This window comes from Saimiri boliviensis, chromosome X (genome assembly GCF_048565385.1).
Source record: "Saimiri boliviensis isolate mSaiBol1 chromosome X, mSaiBol1.pri, whole genome shotgun sequence".
Lineage (NCBI taxonomy): Eukaryota > Metazoa > Chordata > Mammalia > Primates > Cebidae > Saimiri > Saimiri boliviensis.
In genome coordinates this window covers 44,099,384-44,120,454 of record NC_133470.1, presented here as the reverse complement: position 1 = coordinate 44,120,454, position 21,071 = coordinate 44,099,384, and the positions used below count along the sequence as shown (strand labels likewise).

Below are 21,071 nucleotides of genomic sequence, written 5' to 3'. Positions count from 1 at the left end.
ATAACAACCAAAAAAAAAAAAAAAAAAACCAGAAAATGTTCGGGGATAAGATCAACAAGGGATGTACAAAGTGATATGAGGAAAAGTTTGAAACGCTCCTGAAAGACACAGAGGTAGTCTTAGGCAGATGGAGAGACATTCCTTGTTCTTAGATAAAATGAATTAACATCGTGAAGATGGCAGTTCACCTTCTCAGGTCCTTATTTAATGTATACATTTAATACGATTCCCAAAAATAGACCTACAAACTTATATCTAGAGCTAGAGGAGTTGATGGTGAAGTTCGTATGAAAAAGCAAACATGCAAGAAAAACCAGGAAAACCCTGAAAAAGAAAAGGGCCCTAGGGACTCATACTCCCAGCCCACAGGGAGTCTGATGCCTCTGCCACCAAACATACAGTATTACAAAGATTTTCTCTTATTTATTTATTTATTTATTTATTTGATACAAAATCTTGCTCTGTTGCCCAGGCCAGAGTACAGTGGCACCATCATAGCTCACTGCAGCCTCGACCTCCTGAATTCCTTTCACCTCAGCCTCCTGAGTAGCTATGATTACAGGTGCATGTATAGCTAATTTCTTTAATTGTTTATTTTGCAGGGACAGGGTCTTGCTATGTTTCCTAGGTTGATCGCATACTCCTGGCCTCAAGCAGTCCTCCTGACTTGGCCTCCCAAAACTCTGGGATTACAGGTGTGAGCCACCATGCCCAGCCTGAAGCTTTTATAATTTAAATACTGTGATGCTGACCTGTGAATAGACAGGCTGACAGATTGAAGGAAGAAAAACAAAAGTCCAGGTATAGATCCATGTACATATGGAAGTTTTAGTGTGTGATCAAAGTAGTGACTCAAGTCACTAGAGTAAAGAGGGACTTTTTAGTAAAGTTTCATTTTTGCCATCTAAATTCTTCATTCATCTGAAATTGATTTTCATATACAGTGTGAAAGAGGTAGGCATTGAGTTCATCTTTTGCCTTATAGGTAAGCCTTTGTCACCCACTGAGCTTGTATGCCACCTCTGTCATATATACACTAACTTTTTTTTTTTTTTTTTTTTTTTTTTTTTGAGATGGGTTCTTGCTCTGTTGCCCAGGCTGGAGTGCAGTAGCACGATCTCAGCTCACTGCAGCCTCCGCCTCCCAGGTTCAAGCGATTCTCCCACCTCAGCCTCCCACGTAGCTGGGATTACAGGGGCATACCACCACACCAAGTGAACTTTTGCATTTTTAGTAGAGACAGGGTTTCACCATGTTGGCTAGGCTGATCTCAAACTCCTGACCTCAGGTGATTACCCGCCTTGGCCTCCCAAATTGCTGGGATTACAGGCATGAGCCACCGCGCCCGGCCTATACTAACATTTTATATATTTGTCCTGCAGTTTCAGAACTCTCTTCTATTCCATTGGCCACTTTCTGTATGCCTGTACCAAAGCCACACTACCTTAATAAGCTACCTTTTTCTCATTAATTCCTGGTGCCTGGTAGGGCAGCAGCACCTCCTGACTGTTTTGTAACTATGTAGAAGCTGCTGTTGTCAGGGACAGAGAGAACAGGACTTGAGAAGCCGGGAAGAAGACAGAGTCGAGGGTGAGTAACAGAGGGCGGGCAGCAGAGGCATTAGAGTCCCCGCAGGCCAGCTTGCCACTGGATTTTCCCCTTTGTTTCCCAGCTCGCTGTGTAGCATGGAGGGAATTTGTAGGAATGGTACTTGGAAGCCTTGGTGGGAAAGTTGCCCAGCCTCCCTCATGTGGTGGGAGACACATGCTGGGGACTCTGGGACCGATACCCCATCTATTCCCATCCAGGTCACAGGCTGCCAGGAACCCTGTGAAGGCTGCTCAGCTCAACCGTGTCTAAATAGTCACCACTGGGACAGGGGAGACGTGAGAAGACCTGTTAAGCAGTTTAACTTCTCTTCACCCCACCTTCCCTCTCCTAGTCACGGCTACCTGGTCACGCAGACTTGGGGAAGAGCTGCTGTCCCAATGGGGAATGGCCCTCCTTTGCCGCCGCCACTCAGGTGCAGCAGTATCTATGGAGGGCTCATGTTGTGACAGGCGGAGTCCAACCCCAAGGCCTTCTCTAAGCCCAGGATTCACAGTCCCTGTGGGGTAAAGAAAGAAAAGGGGGCTCTGAGGTATGAATCACCACGTCAGGGGTTTGGGAATTGTGTGAAGGAGAGAGGGCAGGAGTCAGCAAGGAATTGAAGGAGGGTACAGCAAGGATATGTCACTAGGGTGGGGGATTTCTTTTGGGGGCCAATTTTTTTTTTTTTTTTTTTTTTTTGAGACAGAGTCTCGCCCTGTCTCCAGGCGCCAGGCTGGAGTACAGTGGTGCCATCTCAATTCACTGCAACCTCCACCTCCTGGGTTCAAGCAATTCTCCTGCCTCAGCCTCCCAAGTGGCCGGGACTACAGGCATGCACCACAACACCCAGCTGATTTTTTGTATTTTAGTAGAGACCAGGTTTCACTATGTTGGCCAGGATGGTCTCAATCTCTTGACCTTGTGATCCGCCCACCTCGGCCTCCCAAAGTGTTGGGATTATAAACATGAGCCACCGCGCCTGGCCTTGGGGGCCAATTTTATTGAGATATATCAAGTTCAGCAAATGGGGACATATCCTAAGTGTACAGCCCTTTGATGTTCACAAAGTGAGCATACTCTTATCACCTGCACCCAGATCAAGAAACAGAACATGATCAGAACTCCAGCACAGTTAGAAGTTGGTGGTTGTTGATAGGGCACAGTTGCTCATGCCTGTAACCCCAGCTCTTTGGGAGGTCAAGGCAGGAAGATTGCTTGAACCCTGGATTTCAAGACCAGCCGGGGCAACATGGCAAAACCCCATCTCTACTAAAAATTGAAAAATTAGCCAGGCGTGGCGGTACATGCCAGCAGTTCCAGCTACTTGGGAGGCTTGGCTGGGAGGATCACTTGAGCCAGGGAGGTTGAGGCTGCAGTGAGCCATGATCACACTATTGCACTCAGCCTGGGCAACAGAGGGAGAACCTGTCTCAAAAAAAAAAAAAGTTAGTGGTCTTCAAGAGGGTTGGGGCAGCAGATGGGGGAGGTTGATGGACTTGGGAGGTTTATACGTTTGAGGAAGGTAGAGAGTCACCAGCTCACTGTGGCTGAGTAGAAGTGTGAGTGCAACGCAGGAAGCTGTCACATATAAAGATTCAATAGCAGAGCTTGGGTCACACCAGAGAAGGCAGCCAAGTTTGTGGCTTCATGTTCTTCTTGCCAGTGCTCAGAGAAGCACGTGTCCCCACAGAGACTGTGCAAGTTTGGGGTTCAGGTATACAGCTCTGCCAGGGAGGGGGAGACAGGGAAGCCCCTGGGGGTGGCTTAGTCACTGCACCACTTCACACGCTTCTCATAGCTTCCACTCCTAGGGCTTGATAGTAGGGAACACGCAGGCAGAGCCTGGTGGCCCACACCTGTAATCCAGCACTTTGGGAGGCTGACGTGGGAGGATTGCTTGAACCTAGGAGTTCCAGACCAGCCTGGGCAACATGACAAAACCTCGCCTCTACAAAAAATTAGCTGGGCATGGTGGCGTGTGCCTGTAGTCCTCGCTACTTAGGTGGCTGAGGTGGGAGAATCGCTTGAGCCCAGGAGGTTGAGGTTGCAGTGAGCCATGATTGCACCACTGCACTCCGGCCTGGGCAATAAAGTGAGCCTGTCTCAAATAAATAAGTAAAACTGTTTTACAAAAGATTAGGGAATATGTGGAAGGGATAAGGGATAGGAAGTAGGCAACAGGGACAAGGAGCAGCGGATAGGAAGAAGAAGTGGGAGAGCAAAAAGCAGGAAGAACATGGGCGAGCCGGAACACACAGGGACCCACTCAAGGCCCCGTCACGTCCTTTCCTATCGAAAGTCAAGAAGCCCTCTCTGGGTTCCTCCCTGAGCCCCTTCCAACAATGCAACCCTCCATCTCACAGAGCACAGACTTCTATCCCTCAAAGGGCCTGGAGGGACAGTGGCCATGCCTCGAGGACCAGTGTAGCATGACCGTATGTCCCTTGGCTAGGACATACTGTGATCCGCAGGTCTCAAAGACTCAGAGCACTCTGGACTGGGGACAGAATATGCTGTGGCAGGCTGAAGTTGGGAACATAGTATTGTGGGGCGGGGCTTCTTCGTGGGGAAGAATGCTCCAGGGATGGGGACTTTTTGTTCTAGGGTGGTGCAGAGGGAGACCTGAGGGTAAGGGGTCCACACATGGTGGGGACAGGTCGGCTGACCTGCCATCTGGAATCCTTAGAGGGGAACCTTTCCTCATGGTGTTGCCACAGTGGCGTGTGGGCGTGTAGATGGATCTAACCACATTGCTCTTTTTTTTTCAGGTGCTTTTGTGAGTTACAGGTTCAGGACTCCACTAGGAGGAGGGGAGGAAAGAGAGGGACACTGGGACTGAGGAGCATTTATGGGGTGAAGAGCTGGGATCTTAGTATCACATCAGTAGCTTTTGGGTCTCAGAGACCTACCCCATTCCTTCAGGCAGAGCAGGGTCAGGGGCTTGTATTTAGGTGAGGAGACTGGTGTGGGGGAGAGATGGACATTAAATTACTACTGATCATACACATTATTTCCAGTATTGTATATTGTCATGCCTAATATCAAACATTGTTTGCAATATTATAGATCACTACTAAAGTTATAAGTTCATAACTACTCTTAATAACTAACGCTTATAAGTGCTATATGCGTAGCACTGTTCCAAGTACTTCACATATACAACCTCATTTAATATGGACATTGTCTCTGTGAGTTAGGCCTTCATTTTATCCCTATTGTACAGATGTAGGAACTGAGGCTCAGAGAGGTAATATGATTTCTTCAAGGACACAGAGCTAAGACATGGCAGGGGCAGGATTTGAAGGCAGACAATCTGGCTCCAGAGTTCTTGCCTTTTTAATTTTTTTTTTCTGAGACAGAGTCTTGCTCTATACCCCAGTCTGGAGTGCAGTGGCATGATCTCTGCAACCTCCACCTCCCCAGTTCAAGCGACTCTTGTGCCTCAGCCTCCCAGGTAACCGGGACCACAGGCATGTACCATCATGCCTGGCTAATTTTTGTATTTTTAGTAGAGACGGGGGTTTCACCATGTTGGCCAGGCTGATCTCGACCTCCTGACCTCAAGTGATCCACCTGCCTTAGCCTCCCAAAGTGCTGGGATTACAGGCGTGAGCCACGGCACCTGGCCCGTTTCCTGTGTTTTGACCCCCTCAAAAATATCCAAGGGGCAAAGACACCCCATAAACATCCTCCAACCCCAGCACAGACCACTGAAGTATTCTGTTCTGGGACTGTGACACCCATGTTTTAGGAAGAAGGACTGAGGCTCGGGTGAGAGAACTGGCCCCCAGGCTTCCCACTGAGCTGGGTCCCATGCTGCATACCGCACTTGACTGTGACCCCCTACAAGCTTCCTCTCAGCTGTCACAGAGTCTCTCCCAAACAGAGATTCACCCACGGACACCCTAAATGCTGAGGATGGAGGGTGCTCATTTGACTCATTTTTAATGGATGTTCCACAAGAGCAGTGGGGGATGTGATGCGCCCAGGGCTATGGATCCTGCCAGGAGCTCATGCCAGGTCTCAGTGGGAGGTCGCCTCATCTGCTGTTCTGGACTCTGTGTCCCCTGAGGCACCGGCCCTCCCTGTCCATGCTTGCACTTGGCGAAGGGCTGATCTGCACACTGGGTTCCGTCCTTCCCCTGCCTCTTCGCTGTCCCCCCAGGGGTTAGAAGAGCTGAGGGTTAGGAAATGGGCCCTGAGGCTAGGGAGCACCTTAAGAGTCCAGATAGTGGATGCTAAGGTTTGGTGAATTGCCAGGAGCGGTCAAGCTCTTGCAGGCAGCTGAGGGAACATTGATAAGGTCACCAGGGCCAAACCAGGGCCCGGGCCCTTCCCTTACAGTTGTGCCCATCAGCAAACGCTGCGGTTGGTCCCCTTCAGCGGACAAGATTAAGACCCTCCGGCCGGGCGCGGTGGCTCAAGCCTGTAATCCCAGCACTTTGGGAGGCCGAGGCGGGTGGATCACGAGGTCGAGAGATCGAGACCATCCTGGTCAACATGGAGAAAACCCGTCTCTACTAAAAATACAAAAAAATTAGCTGGGCATGGTGGCGCGTGCCTGTAATCCCAGCTCCTCGGGAGGCTGAGGCAGGAGAGTTGCCTGAACCCAGGAGGCGGAGGTTGCGGTGAGCCGAGATCGCGCCATTGCACTCCAGCCTGGGTAACAAGAGCGAAACTCCGTCTCAAAAAAAAAAAAAAAAAAAAAAAAAAAGACCCTCCAAGGGCATAACCAACGTGTAGATGTTGATGTAGGAATTGTAGCTGCGTGCACATTCCCTGCTCAAGTGGCTAAGGACTGTGTGTTCAAAATCTGCCCATTCCCATTGGGACATAATTTGGGCCATGGGGTAATCTCCCAGGAGTGTAAAAGGCTCTGGGACTGGACCACAGAGGATTCAGGGGACTGTGCTTGGTGACCTAGATGCCCTGGAGGACCCGCAAATTCCCTCTCATCAGAGTACCCACTGCTCTTACCTGGGTTATTACTGGTAAGAGCAGTGGGTACTCTGATGAGAGGGAATTTGGGGGTCCTTTTCTTTACCAAAGGAGCTATATTGGAGCCCTTTCCAAGCAGGTTCAGGTCAGCAGGACACAGGTGCTCCATTGAATGTTTGCAGCAGTCTGAATGTCTAGTTTCCAAGGGCCTCACTTGAGTCAAGACCTTTGGAATATGAGGGGCAGGAGCCAGGGACTGGACCCAGCTGTGGGAGCAGGAAGGCCTCAGAGGGGAGTATTTGGAGGGTCTGTCATTCAGATTTTCTAGAGGAAGGATGATCCAGAAAGTGCAGGTCGAGTCTAGAGACCTTAGTTTGGGAGAGGGGACAGCTGAGTTGAGGGAGGTGTGTGGAGGGTATGGGCTAGCATATCTGGCTGGTCTGGATTTTGAACCCTACCTGCATTTCATTGCTCTCAGTATTTCCTTCCAAGTTGGTCAGAGGAGTGAGGGGAGAAGTAGGGGAGGCAAGAGGAGGGCAGAGCTTGGGAATTTTGAGCTCATACCTTCTATCCATCCCACCTCTCCTCTGCCCCAAACAGCCCCTTCCAAGGAATGCCCTGCAGCAGTGGCTGGGAAGCCAGGGCCATCCCTTCTTCCCAAGTACCCAGCTGGTTACTGTGGGACTCTGGGTGCCCTGGGTCCCCTTTCACTTAAGTCAGACTCATGGTACAAAACCTGAGGGCAGGGACAGTAACACACGTTTGGATGGGGCATCCTCACTGGACAATATCAGGACTGTGCTTAAGGCAATGAGAGCCACTTGCCAATTGGTAGGGCATTTGTCAATGACTTTGTCTGGCAAGATGTGTGAATGGGGAATTTCCAATAAGGCAGTGATTTGTCAGCTGTGGGATCGTTTATAACTAGAAAGCCCTGGGCAAATAGCAATTAGAAATCAGTATAGGAAAAGATTTTAAAGTATCGACTGGAGAGATTAGTCAAAGGTTACAGTTGATAATGCAGGGTCAGGGACGGTTACTGCTGTTGCCAATCTTCAGTGCTAATGCCAATGTTGAGAATTACTACCAGGACGTCAGAATTTAAGTAAAATATGAAAACCCGACATTTGGCCTCCCTCATCCCCACCGGTCTAGGGTGCTCACACCAGGTCATCAGCAGCATGGGTTTTTTTTCCCAGGCACTACACAGAAACAGTGTCTGCTGTGTGGTAACTCTTTATTTCATTGTCTGGAAGAAAGATGGGAGTGGGAACGGGGTGGACACTGCGCAGACTGCAGCTTCCACTCCAGGCAGGATTCAGGCTATCCGGGACCGCAGGGACTGCCAGGTGCACATCCCTGGCTCCCGAGGCAGGCAGGCAAGGTGACGGGACTGGAAGCCCCTTTCAGAGCCTTGGAGGAGCTGGTCTGTCCACAAGCAATGAGTACCACTCTGCAATTTGCAGGGGATGGATAAACAGGGAAACACCTGGAAGGGAAGAGGGAGACATCTCTGAGGGCTTCTCCTCCCTGCCTCCCCCGTGGAGCAGAACCTCCTCTCCTCAGCTTTCAACACTGAGCTCCTGGGGAGACTTGCTCACCCCACCAGAGTACATACCCCAGGATAGCCCCCTCCCACTGGGGGAACTGTCACTGGGTTCTGCAAGGTAACAGTAAGCCAGTAAATCAGTGTCCTGAAATGGTGGCTGGGGAATAGACCCTGGGGGTCAGTCAGGCAGGTCACCTGGGGAATTGTCCCAAAGGACAGGGGAAAACTGGTAGTAGTAAGGAGCCCCACCCGATTGGCAGCTGAGGAGTTTAAGCACAGGAATAACCAGTGGGACACCAAGATAGTCATTGGGCTCAGAGGACATCAGGGGCCTTCAGAGAACAGGCTTGGACTAGCCACGAGGTCAATGTAACACCCTCTGGTGTCTGGAACAGTCAGAGCTGCAGAGGTGCAGATGTGCTAAGGAAGGGTCAGTGGGATTAGGGACCAGCACTTTGGGTTCTTGGAGAACATTCTGGGGAACCAAGAAACAATCCCAGGGGCTCAGGAACAGACAGTGGGATTACAGAATAGTCACAAGGGAGAGTTAGAGGGATTAGGGACAGGCGATCACACGGTATTGGACACAGGGCAAGGGAGCAGCCAGAATTTGTAAGGGAGCAGTCTTGGGCTTAGGGAAATAGCAAGAGAGATCAGGGACAGCCCCTAGGGTTGGGGAGCAGCCACAGGGACACGGAATAGTCAGAGGGAGCAAGAAACAAGCCCACGGTTTAGAGAAGGGCCCCAGGAAGGATCTCCCGTTGGAGGTCAGGGTCCAGGCACTCACTGTGCATTCCTCACAGCCAACAGTGTAGGTCTTGGTGAAGCCCCGGCGCTGAGCTAAGCTCAGACTGTTCCAGGGAGCCACGAAACTGCAGGTGGTGATGTGCAAGAGTCCGTCCTGCAGTTTTCCTAGGAGGAAAAGGGCGGAAACCGACAAGCAGCTTGTGATTGGGTGAGCCGCCGGGCAGGCAAAGGCCCGGCTTTCTCATAGGCTGAAATTGGGGTGGTCCCCATTTCCAGTGGGGCCATTCCCATCAGAGCCTCGCCCCCTCGCGGTTGCTAGGCCGCGCCCCCAGGGACTGGTTGGCGTGGCACAGGGCGCGGGAACGGTGCCTCACCAGCGATGAGAAACTCCTCGCTGCGGTTGTGGGACCTGTGGAAGTATCCGCAGACACTCTCCATGGCGGGGGTGTAGACGAACCGGATGTCAGCGGTATCCCCTAAGGCCTGGAACCCTTTATACATCTGTTGATGGATGAGGGGAAGTGTCTCTTTACTGACATAATCCTCCCATTCCAGGTTCTTCCCTGAAGCCATATAGCATCCCGAAATCACAGCCAACTTTCTCGCACCAACCAGTGGCCAGAAGCTTCTGTTTTGACCAGGAGGAAGATGTTAGAAAATTCTGGGAAAGGGGCAGGGGGAGTACCTTGGTCATCTTGATCTCATAACGCTGGTATAAGGTGGTCTGGTTGACTTCTGGTGCCCCGACGAACTTGGCCTTGATGACTGCAGGAAAGGAGGGAAATATGAGTCAAATGGACTGCATGAGCCAATAAAAATAAGATCATCATCTCATAATACCAGCAAAGTGCGTACATAAATAGGGGTTATTGGATGCCAGACAGCACACTAAGTGATTTACACATTTGTTCATTGTTTCGTCTGTATGTTGAATGTCTCTCTTTGCCAGGCACTGCTTAAGCCATTTTCATATATTCGTTTGTTCATTTACTTCACAAATATTTCGGAGTGCCCACTGTGTCCCAGACATTGTTCTGGGTGTTAGGGACACAGCAGTGAACAAAACACAGAGATCCCTTCCTTTGTGGAGTTCACATTCTAGCCCGGAGGAGACAGGCTAAGAAGAAACAAAAGAAGTATATGGGAATGTTAGAAGATAGTAAGTGTAATGGGGAATTACAGATCTGGGTAAGGGGATGACAAAGATTCTTTGCTTGACCAAACTTTACTCAGGCTCCTGAACCTTCTCCTAGGCCCATCTGTGCACTTCCTTGTAGAATCCAATTTTAGCAAACAGCCCTGCTAAGTTAGTTTAGCAAGAACTCCTGTCCTCGACCTCTGATCCTCCTCAGTATCTGATCATCCTCAGTCTCTGGTCATCCTTCTATCTGATCATCCTCAACTTCTGATCATCCTTGCTACCGGATCAGGTTCTTCATCTTCCACCATGCCCCAGGTGATGTGTGATTCTCCTGGCCTGCCTTCAGCAAGAATCCTGTTAGGTCGATTTTGCCAGAATCAGTTACCCCTGATGTTTCCTCTTAGTGATTTCCACCCACAGACCCTCACACTGGTCCTTAGCTGTACATTCCCACTGGCCCATGCTATATTCAGTGTTGAGCCCAATCTCTCCCTGTTGACTGTAAGATCCCATGGCAGTGGTTCCTATATCCATCACCATGGTCCTGAATATGGTCTTCCTTACTGTGTGCTACAACAAGTATCACTGAATATTTTTCTCTTTAACAGGAGATCAGGAGTACTAAGGGGCAGGGGTTAAAATTTTAAACAGGATGGCCAGGAAAGGCTATCCTGAGAAGGTGACGTTTGAGGCAGTCACCCATGTGGATACCTGGGGGGAAAGTGTACCAGGCAGAGGGAGCAGCCAGCAAGAAGGTCCTGTGGTAGGCTTGGGCCCGGCGTACACAAGGAAGTGTGAGGATGCCAGTGTGGCTAAAGCAGAGGAAGTGCAGGGGTGAGTGGAATGGATCCAGAGGTAAGTGCCATTGTGAGCCCCACCGGACTCAGAGGGGAAACCAAGGCAGAGTGTGTGGGCTGAGTGGGATGAGAACTCACCGAGGTCAGAATTGCAGAAGGCCGTCTGTGGGTGGGGTTGGACACAGGTGCAGGCTCTGCTGGGGGCTATCAGCCACAGCAACAACAGGATGCCGGAAGCCAGGGGCGCAAAGGGGGCCATGGTAGGTTCTGCGGGAAAGGGGGATGTCAGGCGGGCCCCAGGCCAGCTGATCTGCGGACCTGGGCAGGTCATCCACCCCATCGTGCTCTGGGGCAGCCTATGGAGGGGATTAGGGGACTGGCTTTGGTCTTGAAGGGTTGGGGAATTTGGGAGCCCAGAGGAATTTAGGATTTAGAGAGTCGGGAGAGTTTAAATGATTGAGGGACTGAGTGCGTTGTGGGGTTATGGAGTTGTGACACTTGGAGGAAGAGGGGGCTCAGGAAGTTTGAGGAATGAGGGGATTGGGGAAGTCTGGAGGTTGAGGAGTTTGGGAGTGAGGAATTTGGGATGGGGGAGCTGAAGGAGTTTGGAGGAGGTGGAGCGCTTAGGGGTTGTGTGTATTAAGAGATATGGGGGCTGGGGGGTTTAGGGAGGTTAGGAATTTGGAGGAGGTTAGAGGTTTAGGGAGCTGGGAGAGTTTGGATGTTGAAGGAGTCGCGGGAATCTGGGGCTTAAAGCAATGGGGATACTTGAGGAATCTGAGGGCAAAAGAAGTTTGGGGCTGGGTGCGGTGGTTCACGCCTGTAATTCTAGCACTTTGGGAGGGCCGAGGTGGGCAAATCATGAGGTCAGGAGATCGAGACCGTCCTGGCTACCACGGTGAAACTCGGTCTCTACTAAAAATACAAAAAATTGGCCGGGCATGATGGCAGGCGCCTGGAGTCCCAGCTACTCAGGAGACTGAGGCAGGAGAATAAGTGGAGGAAGTTGCAGTGAGACGAGATTGCGCCGCTGCACTCCAGCCTGAGTGACAGAGCGAGACTCCGTGTTAAAAAAAAAAAAAAAAAAAAAAAAAAAAGATTGGGAGTTTGGAAGCTGGGGGAGTTTAGGGAGCTGCAGGGATTTGCCATGGGGATTTAGGGGGCGATGAAGGAAGTTGCGGGATGAAGGAGTTTGTAGGGGGGGATTTGGAAAGCATTTGTGATATTCGGGGGGTGGGTCACGGTTTGTGGAAGTTGGGGATGGATGGCAGGTGTTCTAGGGAGTTCGGAGCCTCAGAGTTGGAAAAGCGGCTTCAGCCTCCGACCCTCTTCCCCCTTGACCAGCCCAGGGTCCTGGTACCGGCAGGCCAAGCTGAGCAGGCAGGCATTTGGCACTGGAGTGCACAGGCCCGGTGGCCAGCACCCAAGCTGCAACCCAGCCCCAGTCCCTGCTGGGTCACCCCGGGGCCCTGCTTACCTCTGGTGTCTCTCTGGGCGCTGGATCCGCGGCGATGGCGGCAGGGCCTGAGCGCTAGAGGATAAATGTCCACGCTAGGGGCGGGGGTGGCAGCGGGTGCGGAAACCACAGGCCTCCAGGCTTCCTGGATGCATTACTCATCCACCCACCATCAGTGCAGAAGCCAAGGGGCGGGCCGAAGAAAGGAGATACACCCTCCTCCTCTCCCACCCTCCTCCTCTCCCTCCCCCCACGGCCTTGCCCGAGCCAGCCCCCTCCCCCACCTCCACGTCAGTCGCTATTCCTTCCAAGCCGCCTCAGCAGAGAGTTTAGAGGCAGCATTCACCCCAGCCCAGTCCCCTAGAGTCTCCAGAATCTATCCAATCACCCACATCCCCCAAGCTCCCTGTGGCTCAAACCCAAATTAGTTCAGCCCTTCAACATTTATTGTGCATCTACTGTGTGCCAAGCACACAAAAATCCCTTGTTTGGTATGTCTGACATGCTGGTGAGGGGTGGCAGAGAGGAAACAAATTAAGTCGCAGCAGTGGAGGGAGATAAAGCAGGTGAATGGGGAGGAATACAAAGTGGGGAAACTAAGGCACGGAGCGGTTAAGTGACTTATCCAGGATCACAGAGTCAATACGTGGCAGAACTGAGACTGGAACTCAGGTGGCCTGGAGCGAAAGCCAGGGTCTCAAAAAACACTGACAAATAGCCGGCGTTTACATAGCACCGACTGTATACTAGGCACTCAGTATAGTTTATCTCACTCAAAGATGACAACAAATCTCCGAGGTGGGTACCAGTTGCTATTCCCATTTTACAGATGAAGAAATATGGGACGTAGAGGGACTGAAGACCTTTCCCAAGATCACAGGGTGTGGCCGGGATTTGAACTGAGGCTACCTGGCGCCAGGATTGTAACTCAGGAGTGGCACTGGCCTAGCAAGCGGGGAATGGTGTGAGTGAATGAATAAGCATTGGGAAGCGGGTGGCTGTGAATGACGGTGGAAGAAGCAAGTGAGTGAGTCAGTAGAAAACCAATGCCCACCCCATGCTGCCCTGCACCTTCCCACGGACCTATGCCCTAGGTTGGGGATGGGGTGGGGCAATCCTTGCCCACCAGCTTTTTGACAATGCAGGAATCTTCCCTGGGGTTCTGATGACCATCCTTAATTCGAGGAGGATAGATCCATAATAATAATGGTATTGATGATGGCAGTCACTTATTGAGCACTTTCTGTATACTGTGTGCTGAAGTGTTTATATAAATTATCTCAGTCACTCACCATACTCCCTTGCTAATTAAGTTTGATTATCTCAGGTATGTTATCCCAATAACAAGAACACAACCAAAACTACCAGCAGCCCTCACAGAGTGCTTACTGCATATCCAGCACTGTTCTGGGTGGGAGGAGGGTGAGGGATGAGAAATTACCCAATGGGTACAATGTACACTGTTTGGGTGATAATGACACTAAAAGCCCAGACTCCGCCACTATGCAATATATCCATGTCACAAAACTGCAGCTGTATCCCTTAAATCTTTTTTTTCTTTTTCTTTTTTTTTTCCTTTTTTCTTTTTTGAGATGGAGTCTCGCTCTTGCCCAGGCTGGAGTGCAGTGGTGCAATCTCAACTCACTGCAACCTCCGCCTCCGGGGTTCAAGAGATTCTCCTGTCTCCGCCTCCCAAGTAGCTGGCATTACAGGCACATGCCACCACGCCTGACTAATTTTTGTATTTTTAGTAAAGACAGGGTTTTACCGTATTGGTCAGGCTGGTCTCAAACTCCTGACCTCAGGTGATTCGCCCTCCTTGGCCTCCCAAAGTGCTGGGATTACAGGCGTGAGCCACTGCGCCCAGCCTGCTAAATCTATTAAGAAAGCACTTGGCCGGCCACGGTGGCTCACGCCTATAATCCCAGCACTTTGGGAGGTTGAGGCAGGCAGATTGCTTGAGCTCAGGGGTTCCAGACCAGTCTGGGCAACATGGTGAAACCCTGTCTCTATTTTAAAAAGGCCAGGTGCAGTGGTTCACGCCTGTAATCACAGCACTTTGGGAGGCCAGGGTAGGTAGATCACGAGTTAAAGAGATGGAGACCATCCAGGCCAATATGGTGAAATCCCGTCTCTACTAAAAATACAAAAATTCGCTGGCCATGGTGGCATGCACCTGTAATCCCAGCTACTCAGGAGGCTGAGGCAGGAGAATCACTTGAACCCAGAAGACACAGGTTATAGTGAGCCAGGATCATGCCTCTGCACTCCAGCCCACAGCACTGTTGTAAAGTCTTTTTACAGACATTATCTCATTTAGTCAATCCTGATTGCCTCTTTGTTCATTAACGTTAGTTAAGGAAGAGATGTTAAGCCAATAATAACAACAGTACTCAACACTTCTTGAGGATCGAGGCCTACTGTATGCGCGATAGCATGTTGAGCATTTTTCCTGAAATAACTGACTTATTTCTCACAATATTCCTGTTAGATATAGCTCATGTTCTCATTATACAGATGAGGCAACTTAGACACAAAAGGACTGAGTGACCTGCCCAGGAATGAGAATGAAGAAATGGTTCTGTTGGGGAGGGCCGGGGGACAAAAACAGGGAGGAAGGGAAGTAAACCCCCCCAAAAAAATCTGTAGGAGGTGATTGTGAAAGTGGGACAGTGAGAGTGAATGAGTCTGGGGCTGAGTAACCTGGTGCCTCCGAGGGAGAAGTGAGGGCAGGGAAAGTCCTGCCTGGCTCCTCACTGACTCTGGTTCTGACGCCAGCTCTTTGACTCTGAAACGTGAGTCAGCACAGAGTTTTGCCGACTGTTTACATTTGGAGTCCTGTGGATCTGGGTTATTGTGCAGTTTTGAAATGGAGAGTGGGAGGGGTGTTCATGGAGGGGTGTCATACCAGGTGCTTGGGCCTCATTGTGCCCCTTTGTACAGATGGGGAAACTGAGGCTCAGAGAGGGGTTGTGACCTGCCTGGGGTCCTTCATGGCCTTAAGAAGAGAAAAGGCCAAGCTTCAGACCTAGGGCTTTCCAGGAGTTCTCAGAGTTCAAAGTGTCCTGCACGCACACACATACGGGCACATACACATACACAGAGCGTTACGTTCAGGCTCAAGTCCAGAGAAAACAAGGACAGTTAACGAAAAGAGGCACCTGGAAACCTCGGAAACCTCGGAGTTGTCGGGGGAGGTATGGGTGTGTACACATAGCCCTCTGGTGTGTTGTGTTTCCATTCCTGAGAGTCAGGCGTGTGCCTGTGTGTTTCGTGTGATGCTTCTGGGAGTTGTCTACCTGCCTCGATAAAGCAGGTCTGGTCTGGGTTGCACATGTAACCGTGAGTGCCTTGTGCACTTCTGTGTGCTGTGCCTGGGTGGTACTGTATGCACCCGCCTTGGCATCATTTCCCTGGCCTGCTGCCCAGAGATGCCCCAAACCCCCGCCCCAACATCATGCCTCTCAGCCCACCTCATCGTGACGCCAGTCATTTGGGAAATGAGGAAGGAGGGGTGCAGAGGGAGGCCCAAAGGTCAATCGGTCACCCTGAGTCTGCGGGCTTCCTGTGCCTGTCGGGAACTGGGAACCACCACCGCCCCAGCAGCCCCTCCGGGAATGCCATCTCTCTACCTTGTCAGCAAGAGGGAGGGCCACCAGAGGGGCGCTGTGCAGCTGTGCTGTGGGGGTGCAGGGGAGGGGCAGCCTAGGGCGTTTCAACCTGTTTCCTCTACTCCACGTGGGACCGGGGAACCTGGTTTCCTCTGCCCCACCTGGGATTGGGGGAGACTTGAGGTATCCCTCTCGCCTGAATGTGTGAGTGTGTGAGTGTGTGTGTGTGTGTGTGTGTGTGTGTGTGTGTGTGTGTTCGGGTGGGGGTACCCAGGAATGTTTTCCGCAAACTGAGTTGTGGGTGTCTCTGGTTGTGTGTAGCCTCTCTGTATTGTATATGTGGCAAGGCATGTTGTGTTTGTGTGTCTAGATATACTTGTTCTGTGCCGAGGATTGTGGCGTGGGTCTGTTACAGGTCTGACTGGTGATGTGAATGCCCAGAAGTGCATACACCTCTGTGTGTTGGGTAGGGCCTTGTTTGTTGTGCATTTGCCTAGGGGTGCTGTGTGTGTGCTTGTGTGTTGAGTATGTGCCCGGTTCTGTGGAGTGTACCTCTGGAGTTTGTGTGTCTCTTGATTGCACGTGTAATCTTTTGTGTTGTGTGTGTTCCACTGATGGTTATGTGGGTTTGGGTGAGGGGAGGGAGCCTGGGTGGGTGTGTGCTCAAAACTATTGATCATGTGCCTAAGGGTGTCAAGTGTGTACTGCCCAGGAGTGCTGGCTGCTGACCCACGCTCTGGGCACCTGGATGACTGAATGACTGTGTGAGTGTCTGTGCTGCTGGGAGCCTGCTGCTTTGAGCCTGTTTTGGCCGTCAGTCTCAATGTGCACTGGCATCTCTGGGTCTGGGGATATACGTCTGAGTTTATGTGAGGCTTATGTACAAGGTTTGGCTGAGGGGTCCAGTCGCTACATGCTCACCACCACACACACCCCTACACACGCACTGGCACACACTCGCCTCACTATCATCCATTCACTGTAAAAACAAACTTTCTTTTTACTGGAAAAGTACCCCACGCTCATCCCCTGCCTCTGCCCGGGAAAGCAGGGGCGGGAAGTCTGGAACTTGGTGGTGGGGTGGAGGGAGGGACAGACAGACAGGGCTCTGGGTTCGGTTCTGGGCTTGGAGGCGGAGGCACTGTGTGACCCCCAGCTGCTGCCTGCCTGTCTCTGACCCATGTGTCTCGGGAAGTGGCTCATAATGCGGTTCCCACTGGCTAGGGTCCCCTCAGTACCACCCCACCCCTGAAGGTCGCCCTTTCTGCCCTGACCATGCCTCCTGTGCTTTTCCCCCACCAGCTCAGCAGCACGACATACCCTGTGGTTGTGAAGATGGGGCATGCCCACTCTGGGATGGGCAAGGTGAGTCTCTGGCTGGGCTGTGCATAGGTAGATGTATGCAGTGCACACCAGTCATTCTGTGTGATCATGTGTCCTGGGGTGTCATTGTCTATCAAGTTGGTGCAAAAGTAATTGTGGTTTTTGCCAGTTCTTTTATTTATTTATTTATTTATTTATTTATTTATTTATTTATTTTTGAGACTGAGTCTTGCTCTGTTGCCCAGGCTGGAGTGCAGTGCTGCAATCTTGGCTCACTGCAACCTCTGCCTCCCAGGTTCAAGTGATTCTTCTGCCTCAGCCTCCCAAGTAGCTGGGATTACAGGCGCCCAGTACCATGCCAGCTAATTTCTGTGTTTTTAGTAGAGACAGGCTTTCACCATATTGGCCAGACTGGTCTCAAACTCCTGACCTTGTGATCCACCCACCTCAGCCTCCCAAAGTGCTGGGATTACAGGCATGAGCCACCGCGCCCGACTGGTTTTTGCCAGTTCTTATGGCAAAAACTATAATTACTTTTGAACCAAACAGATTTTTATTTTCTCACATTCAGCTGATCTCATCAACCCATTTTTCCTCCCACATTCAGCCAATTTCGCATGTCCTGTTATTTTGCTTCTGTCTCCAGCATTGTGTCTGTGTGTACATGCGTGCCTGTGCCAAACACACACGATGTGGTGTGATCGTTCATGTTCCAAAGGCTTGAGGTCCTGTATGCTTTATATCCATCTGATTTTGTCTGTGTGTACGTAGAAAGCAGACTTGTAACTTGTGTCTGAGTTTCTGTATCTTTGCGTGTTGTGTGTATAACTGATTTTGTGTCCGGATGCCTATATTCATATATTGTATATACACAGGTTTTTCACAGCTTTAGTGAGAAAGAATTTACATACCCTAAACTCACCCATTTAAAGTGGACAGTTCAATACTTGTTGATATGCTCAGCGTTCTACACACCCAGCTTTGTGTCTGTGTGTACATGTACAAAACAGGAGACCCACAACTGTGCCTGCTTGAGTGCCTTGGCATGTCCACCTAATTTTTGCGTACTCGCTTCACCTGTGTGTCATGTGTACATGCTCCCCCAGGAACCCCCACTCCCCACAGCTGCCCGATCCTGACCAGGCCCCAATCCTTGCCCTCACACCCACAGGTCAAGGTTGACAACCAGCATGACTTCCAGGACATCGCAAGTGTCGTGGCACTGACCAAGACGTATGCCACTGCCGAGCCCTTCATCGATGCCAAATATGATGTGCGTGTCCAGAAGATTGGGCAGAACTACAAGGCCTACATGTGAGTGGAGAGACCGAGGATCTGGGAGGGGTCCCCTGCCTTGCCCCATGCAGCCCAGGCGCCCCTGAGCCTCTATCCCCTTGTCCCCCAGGAGGACGTCAGTGTCAGGGAACTGGAAGACCAACACTGGCTCTGCAATGCTGGAGCAGATCGCCATGTCTGACAGGTGCGCAGCCGGAACTCAGGGTGTGAGGCGAAGGGTGGGCGGGAGTGTGGCAGCTCGGGTGAGAGACTGACAGGCTTCCCTGCCCCTTGTCTTGACAGATACAAGCTGTGGGTGGACACGTGCTCAGAAATTTTTGGGGGACTGGACATTTGCGCAGTGGAAGCGCTACATGGCAAGGATGGAAGGGATCACATCATTGAGGTGGGAGCACCCAGGGGTCAGTGGGGCAGAGGGAGGAACAGGTGTCGGGCAGCAGCAGTGCAGACTGAAGCACTCCGTGGTGCAGAGGTCCTCAGACAACAGCAATGTGCTTAGTACCCTGTAAGGTGCCGGGCAAGCTTTCGAAGGGGCCATCCCTTGCAATGGCAGAACACCTAGTAGACTCTAGACTGAACTTGCACATCCTTGGTGAATAGCAAAACCCTTATGAGACTGTTAAGTGCTCTGTGAATCGAGACATCCTGGCAAATGGCAAGGCACTTAGTATCCTTTAAAGTATTCTGGGAACAGCAAAGCATTTTGGAAAGGACAAGGCATCTACAAAACCCTAAAGCAGGGACCGGCAAACATTTTCTGTAAAGGAGCAGACGGTACATATGGGCCATACAGCTTCTGCTGTAACTACTCAACTCTGCAAAAGCAGCCATAGATGATATGTTAAAAAAAAAAAAAAAAAAAAAAAAAATTTAAGTGTGGCTGTGTTCCAATAAAACTTTGTTTATGGACATAGAAATGTAAATTTCATGCCATTTTCATATGTTGTCAAATCTTTTTATTTCAACTGTTAACAAAATTTTAAAACCCATCATTAGCTCATGGGTCATACAGAAACTGCGCTCGGTTCGAATTCCTTCTTACAGGCCCTAGGAAAGTCTCCTCCTCCAGGGCCTCCCAGGCCCCTTGCTGACCCACCAGGGGCACCTCCCTGCCCAGGTTGGGCCCACAGGCCCTAATTTGCTGAGCCTTGCTCTGAAGCACCTTGTAAGCTGTAAGGTACCTTGAAACAGACGAGCCTTCCTCACTGTGCACAATCAGTGCCTCAGACACTGGGGCTTGGCAGTGGCCATGCCCTTGGCTCACTGAAAGCGCGGTGTTACTGCTGCCTCAGGCACGTGGCCTGCCTCTCCCCTCATGGATTCTTTCCTCACCCAGGTGGTGGGCTCCTCCATGCCACTCATTGGTGACCACCAGGATGAAGACAAGCAGCTCATCGTAGAGCTCGTGGTCAACAAGATGGCTCAGGCCCTGCCCCGGCAGCGACAACGGGATGCCTCGCCTGGCAGGGGCTCCCACAGCCAGGTCAGGCCCCTGGTGCTGAGCTAGTGGCTTGAGCTAGTGTGGGGAGGTCAGCCATGGCAGTGCCATGGAGTGGATGATGTGTAGGTTTACAGCAGCACCTCTGCATACATCTGGCTGCAACTGCCAATTGTTTAAAACATTGACAAGCAGCTGCTGCCCTGACTTCCCTTAGCACCTCCCTACCCCACCCCTGGGAAACGGTCCCCCACCCCACCACCCAGCCAGCGTACATTCAGCTGGCCACAAATGAGGCAACACCCAGCGCACAGGGAACCTGTGTCATCATTGGCTGATGCTCCACTGGCTGGTAACTATTTTTAACCTCTCCTGCTCCATTCCTCTGCCGCAGACTCCATCCCCAGGGGCCCTGCCCTTGGGCCGCCAGACCTCCCAGCAGCCTGCAGGGCCCCCGGCTCAGCAGCGACCCCCACCACAGGGTAAGCGAGACGCAGGCAGCCTCATTCCCCTACGGCAGCCCGCCATCTCTCACCCGTTCACTCTCACGTGCTCTCTCTCTCTCTCTGTCCGCCAGGCGGCCCTCCGCAGCCGGTCCCAGGCCCCCACCGCCAGGGACCCCCATTGCAGCAGCGCCCGCCCCCGCAGGGCCAACAGCACCTTTCAGGCCTTGGACCCCCAGCTGGCAGCCCCCTGCCCCAGCGCCTTCCAAGTCCGACCTCAGCGCCCCAGCAGCCCGCGTCCCAGGCCGCGCCGCTGACCCAGGGTCAAGGCCGCCAGTCCCGGCCAGTGGCGGGAGGCCCCGGGGCGCCTCCAGCAGCCCGCCCGCCCGCCTCTCCGTCTCCCCAGCGCCAGGCTGGCCCCCCACAGGCTACCCGTCAGACATCGGTCTCCGGCCCGGCTCCACCAAAGGCCCCTGGGGCCCAACCGGGCGGGCAGCAGCGCCAAGGCCCGCCCCAGAAACCCCCAGGCCCAGCTGGCCCCACACGCCAGGCCAGCCAGGCGGGTCCTGTGCCCCGCACTGGACCACCCACCACGCAGCAGCCTCGGCCCAGCGGCCCGGGCCCCGCTGGACGTCCCACCAAGCCACAGCTGGCCCAGAAACCCAGCCAGGACGTGCCGCCACCCGCCACCGCCACTGCCGGGGGACCTCCGCACCCCCAGCTCAAGTAAGGGGACCCCTAC

The 21,071-nt window shown here is 52.0% G+C and overlaps 2 protein-coding genes across 3 annotated transcripts in view; one reads left to right on the top strand and one right to left on the bottom strand.

Annotated features, from left to right (window-relative positions):
• Nucleotides 1–21,071, top strand: part of SYN1 (synapsin I) — a 50,345-nt gene that overhangs the window by 27,176 nt on the left and 2,098 nt on the right. For both annotated transcript variants that reach the window (XM_039475658.2, XM_039475657.2), the window contains exons 6-12: nt 17,132–17,194; nt 18,324–18,466; nt 18,558–18,632; nt 18,731–18,833; nt 19,785–19,931; nt 20,281–20,368; nt 20,464–21,055. In XM_039475658.2, the coding sequence (XP_039331592.1) occupies nt 17,132–17,194; nt 18,324–18,466; nt 18,558–18,632; nt 18,731–18,833; nt 19,785–19,931; nt 20,281–20,368; nt 20,464–21,055 (1,211 nt within the window). The remainder of the gene's footprint in view (nt 1–17,131; nt 17,195–18,323; nt 18,467–18,557; nt 18,633–18,730; nt 18,834–19,784; nt 19,932–20,280; nt 20,369–20,463; nt 21,056–21,071) is intronic.
• TIMP1 (TIMP metallopeptidase inhibitor 1) lies at nt 7,749–12,345 on the bottom strand. The gene is made up of 6 exons (XM_003939517.4): nt 12,240–12,345; nt 10,901–11,029; nt 9,510–9,589; nt 9,199–9,325; nt 8,865–8,989; nt 7,749–8,017 (listed from the first exon to the last, which is right to left on the bottom strand). The coding sequence occupies exons 2-6, from the start codon at nt 11,019–11,021 to the stop codon at nt 7,847–7,849; spliced, it is 624 nt and encodes a 207-aa protein (XP_003939566.1). The 5' UTR covers nt 11,022–11,029; nt 12,240–12,345; the 3' UTR covers nt 7,749–7,846.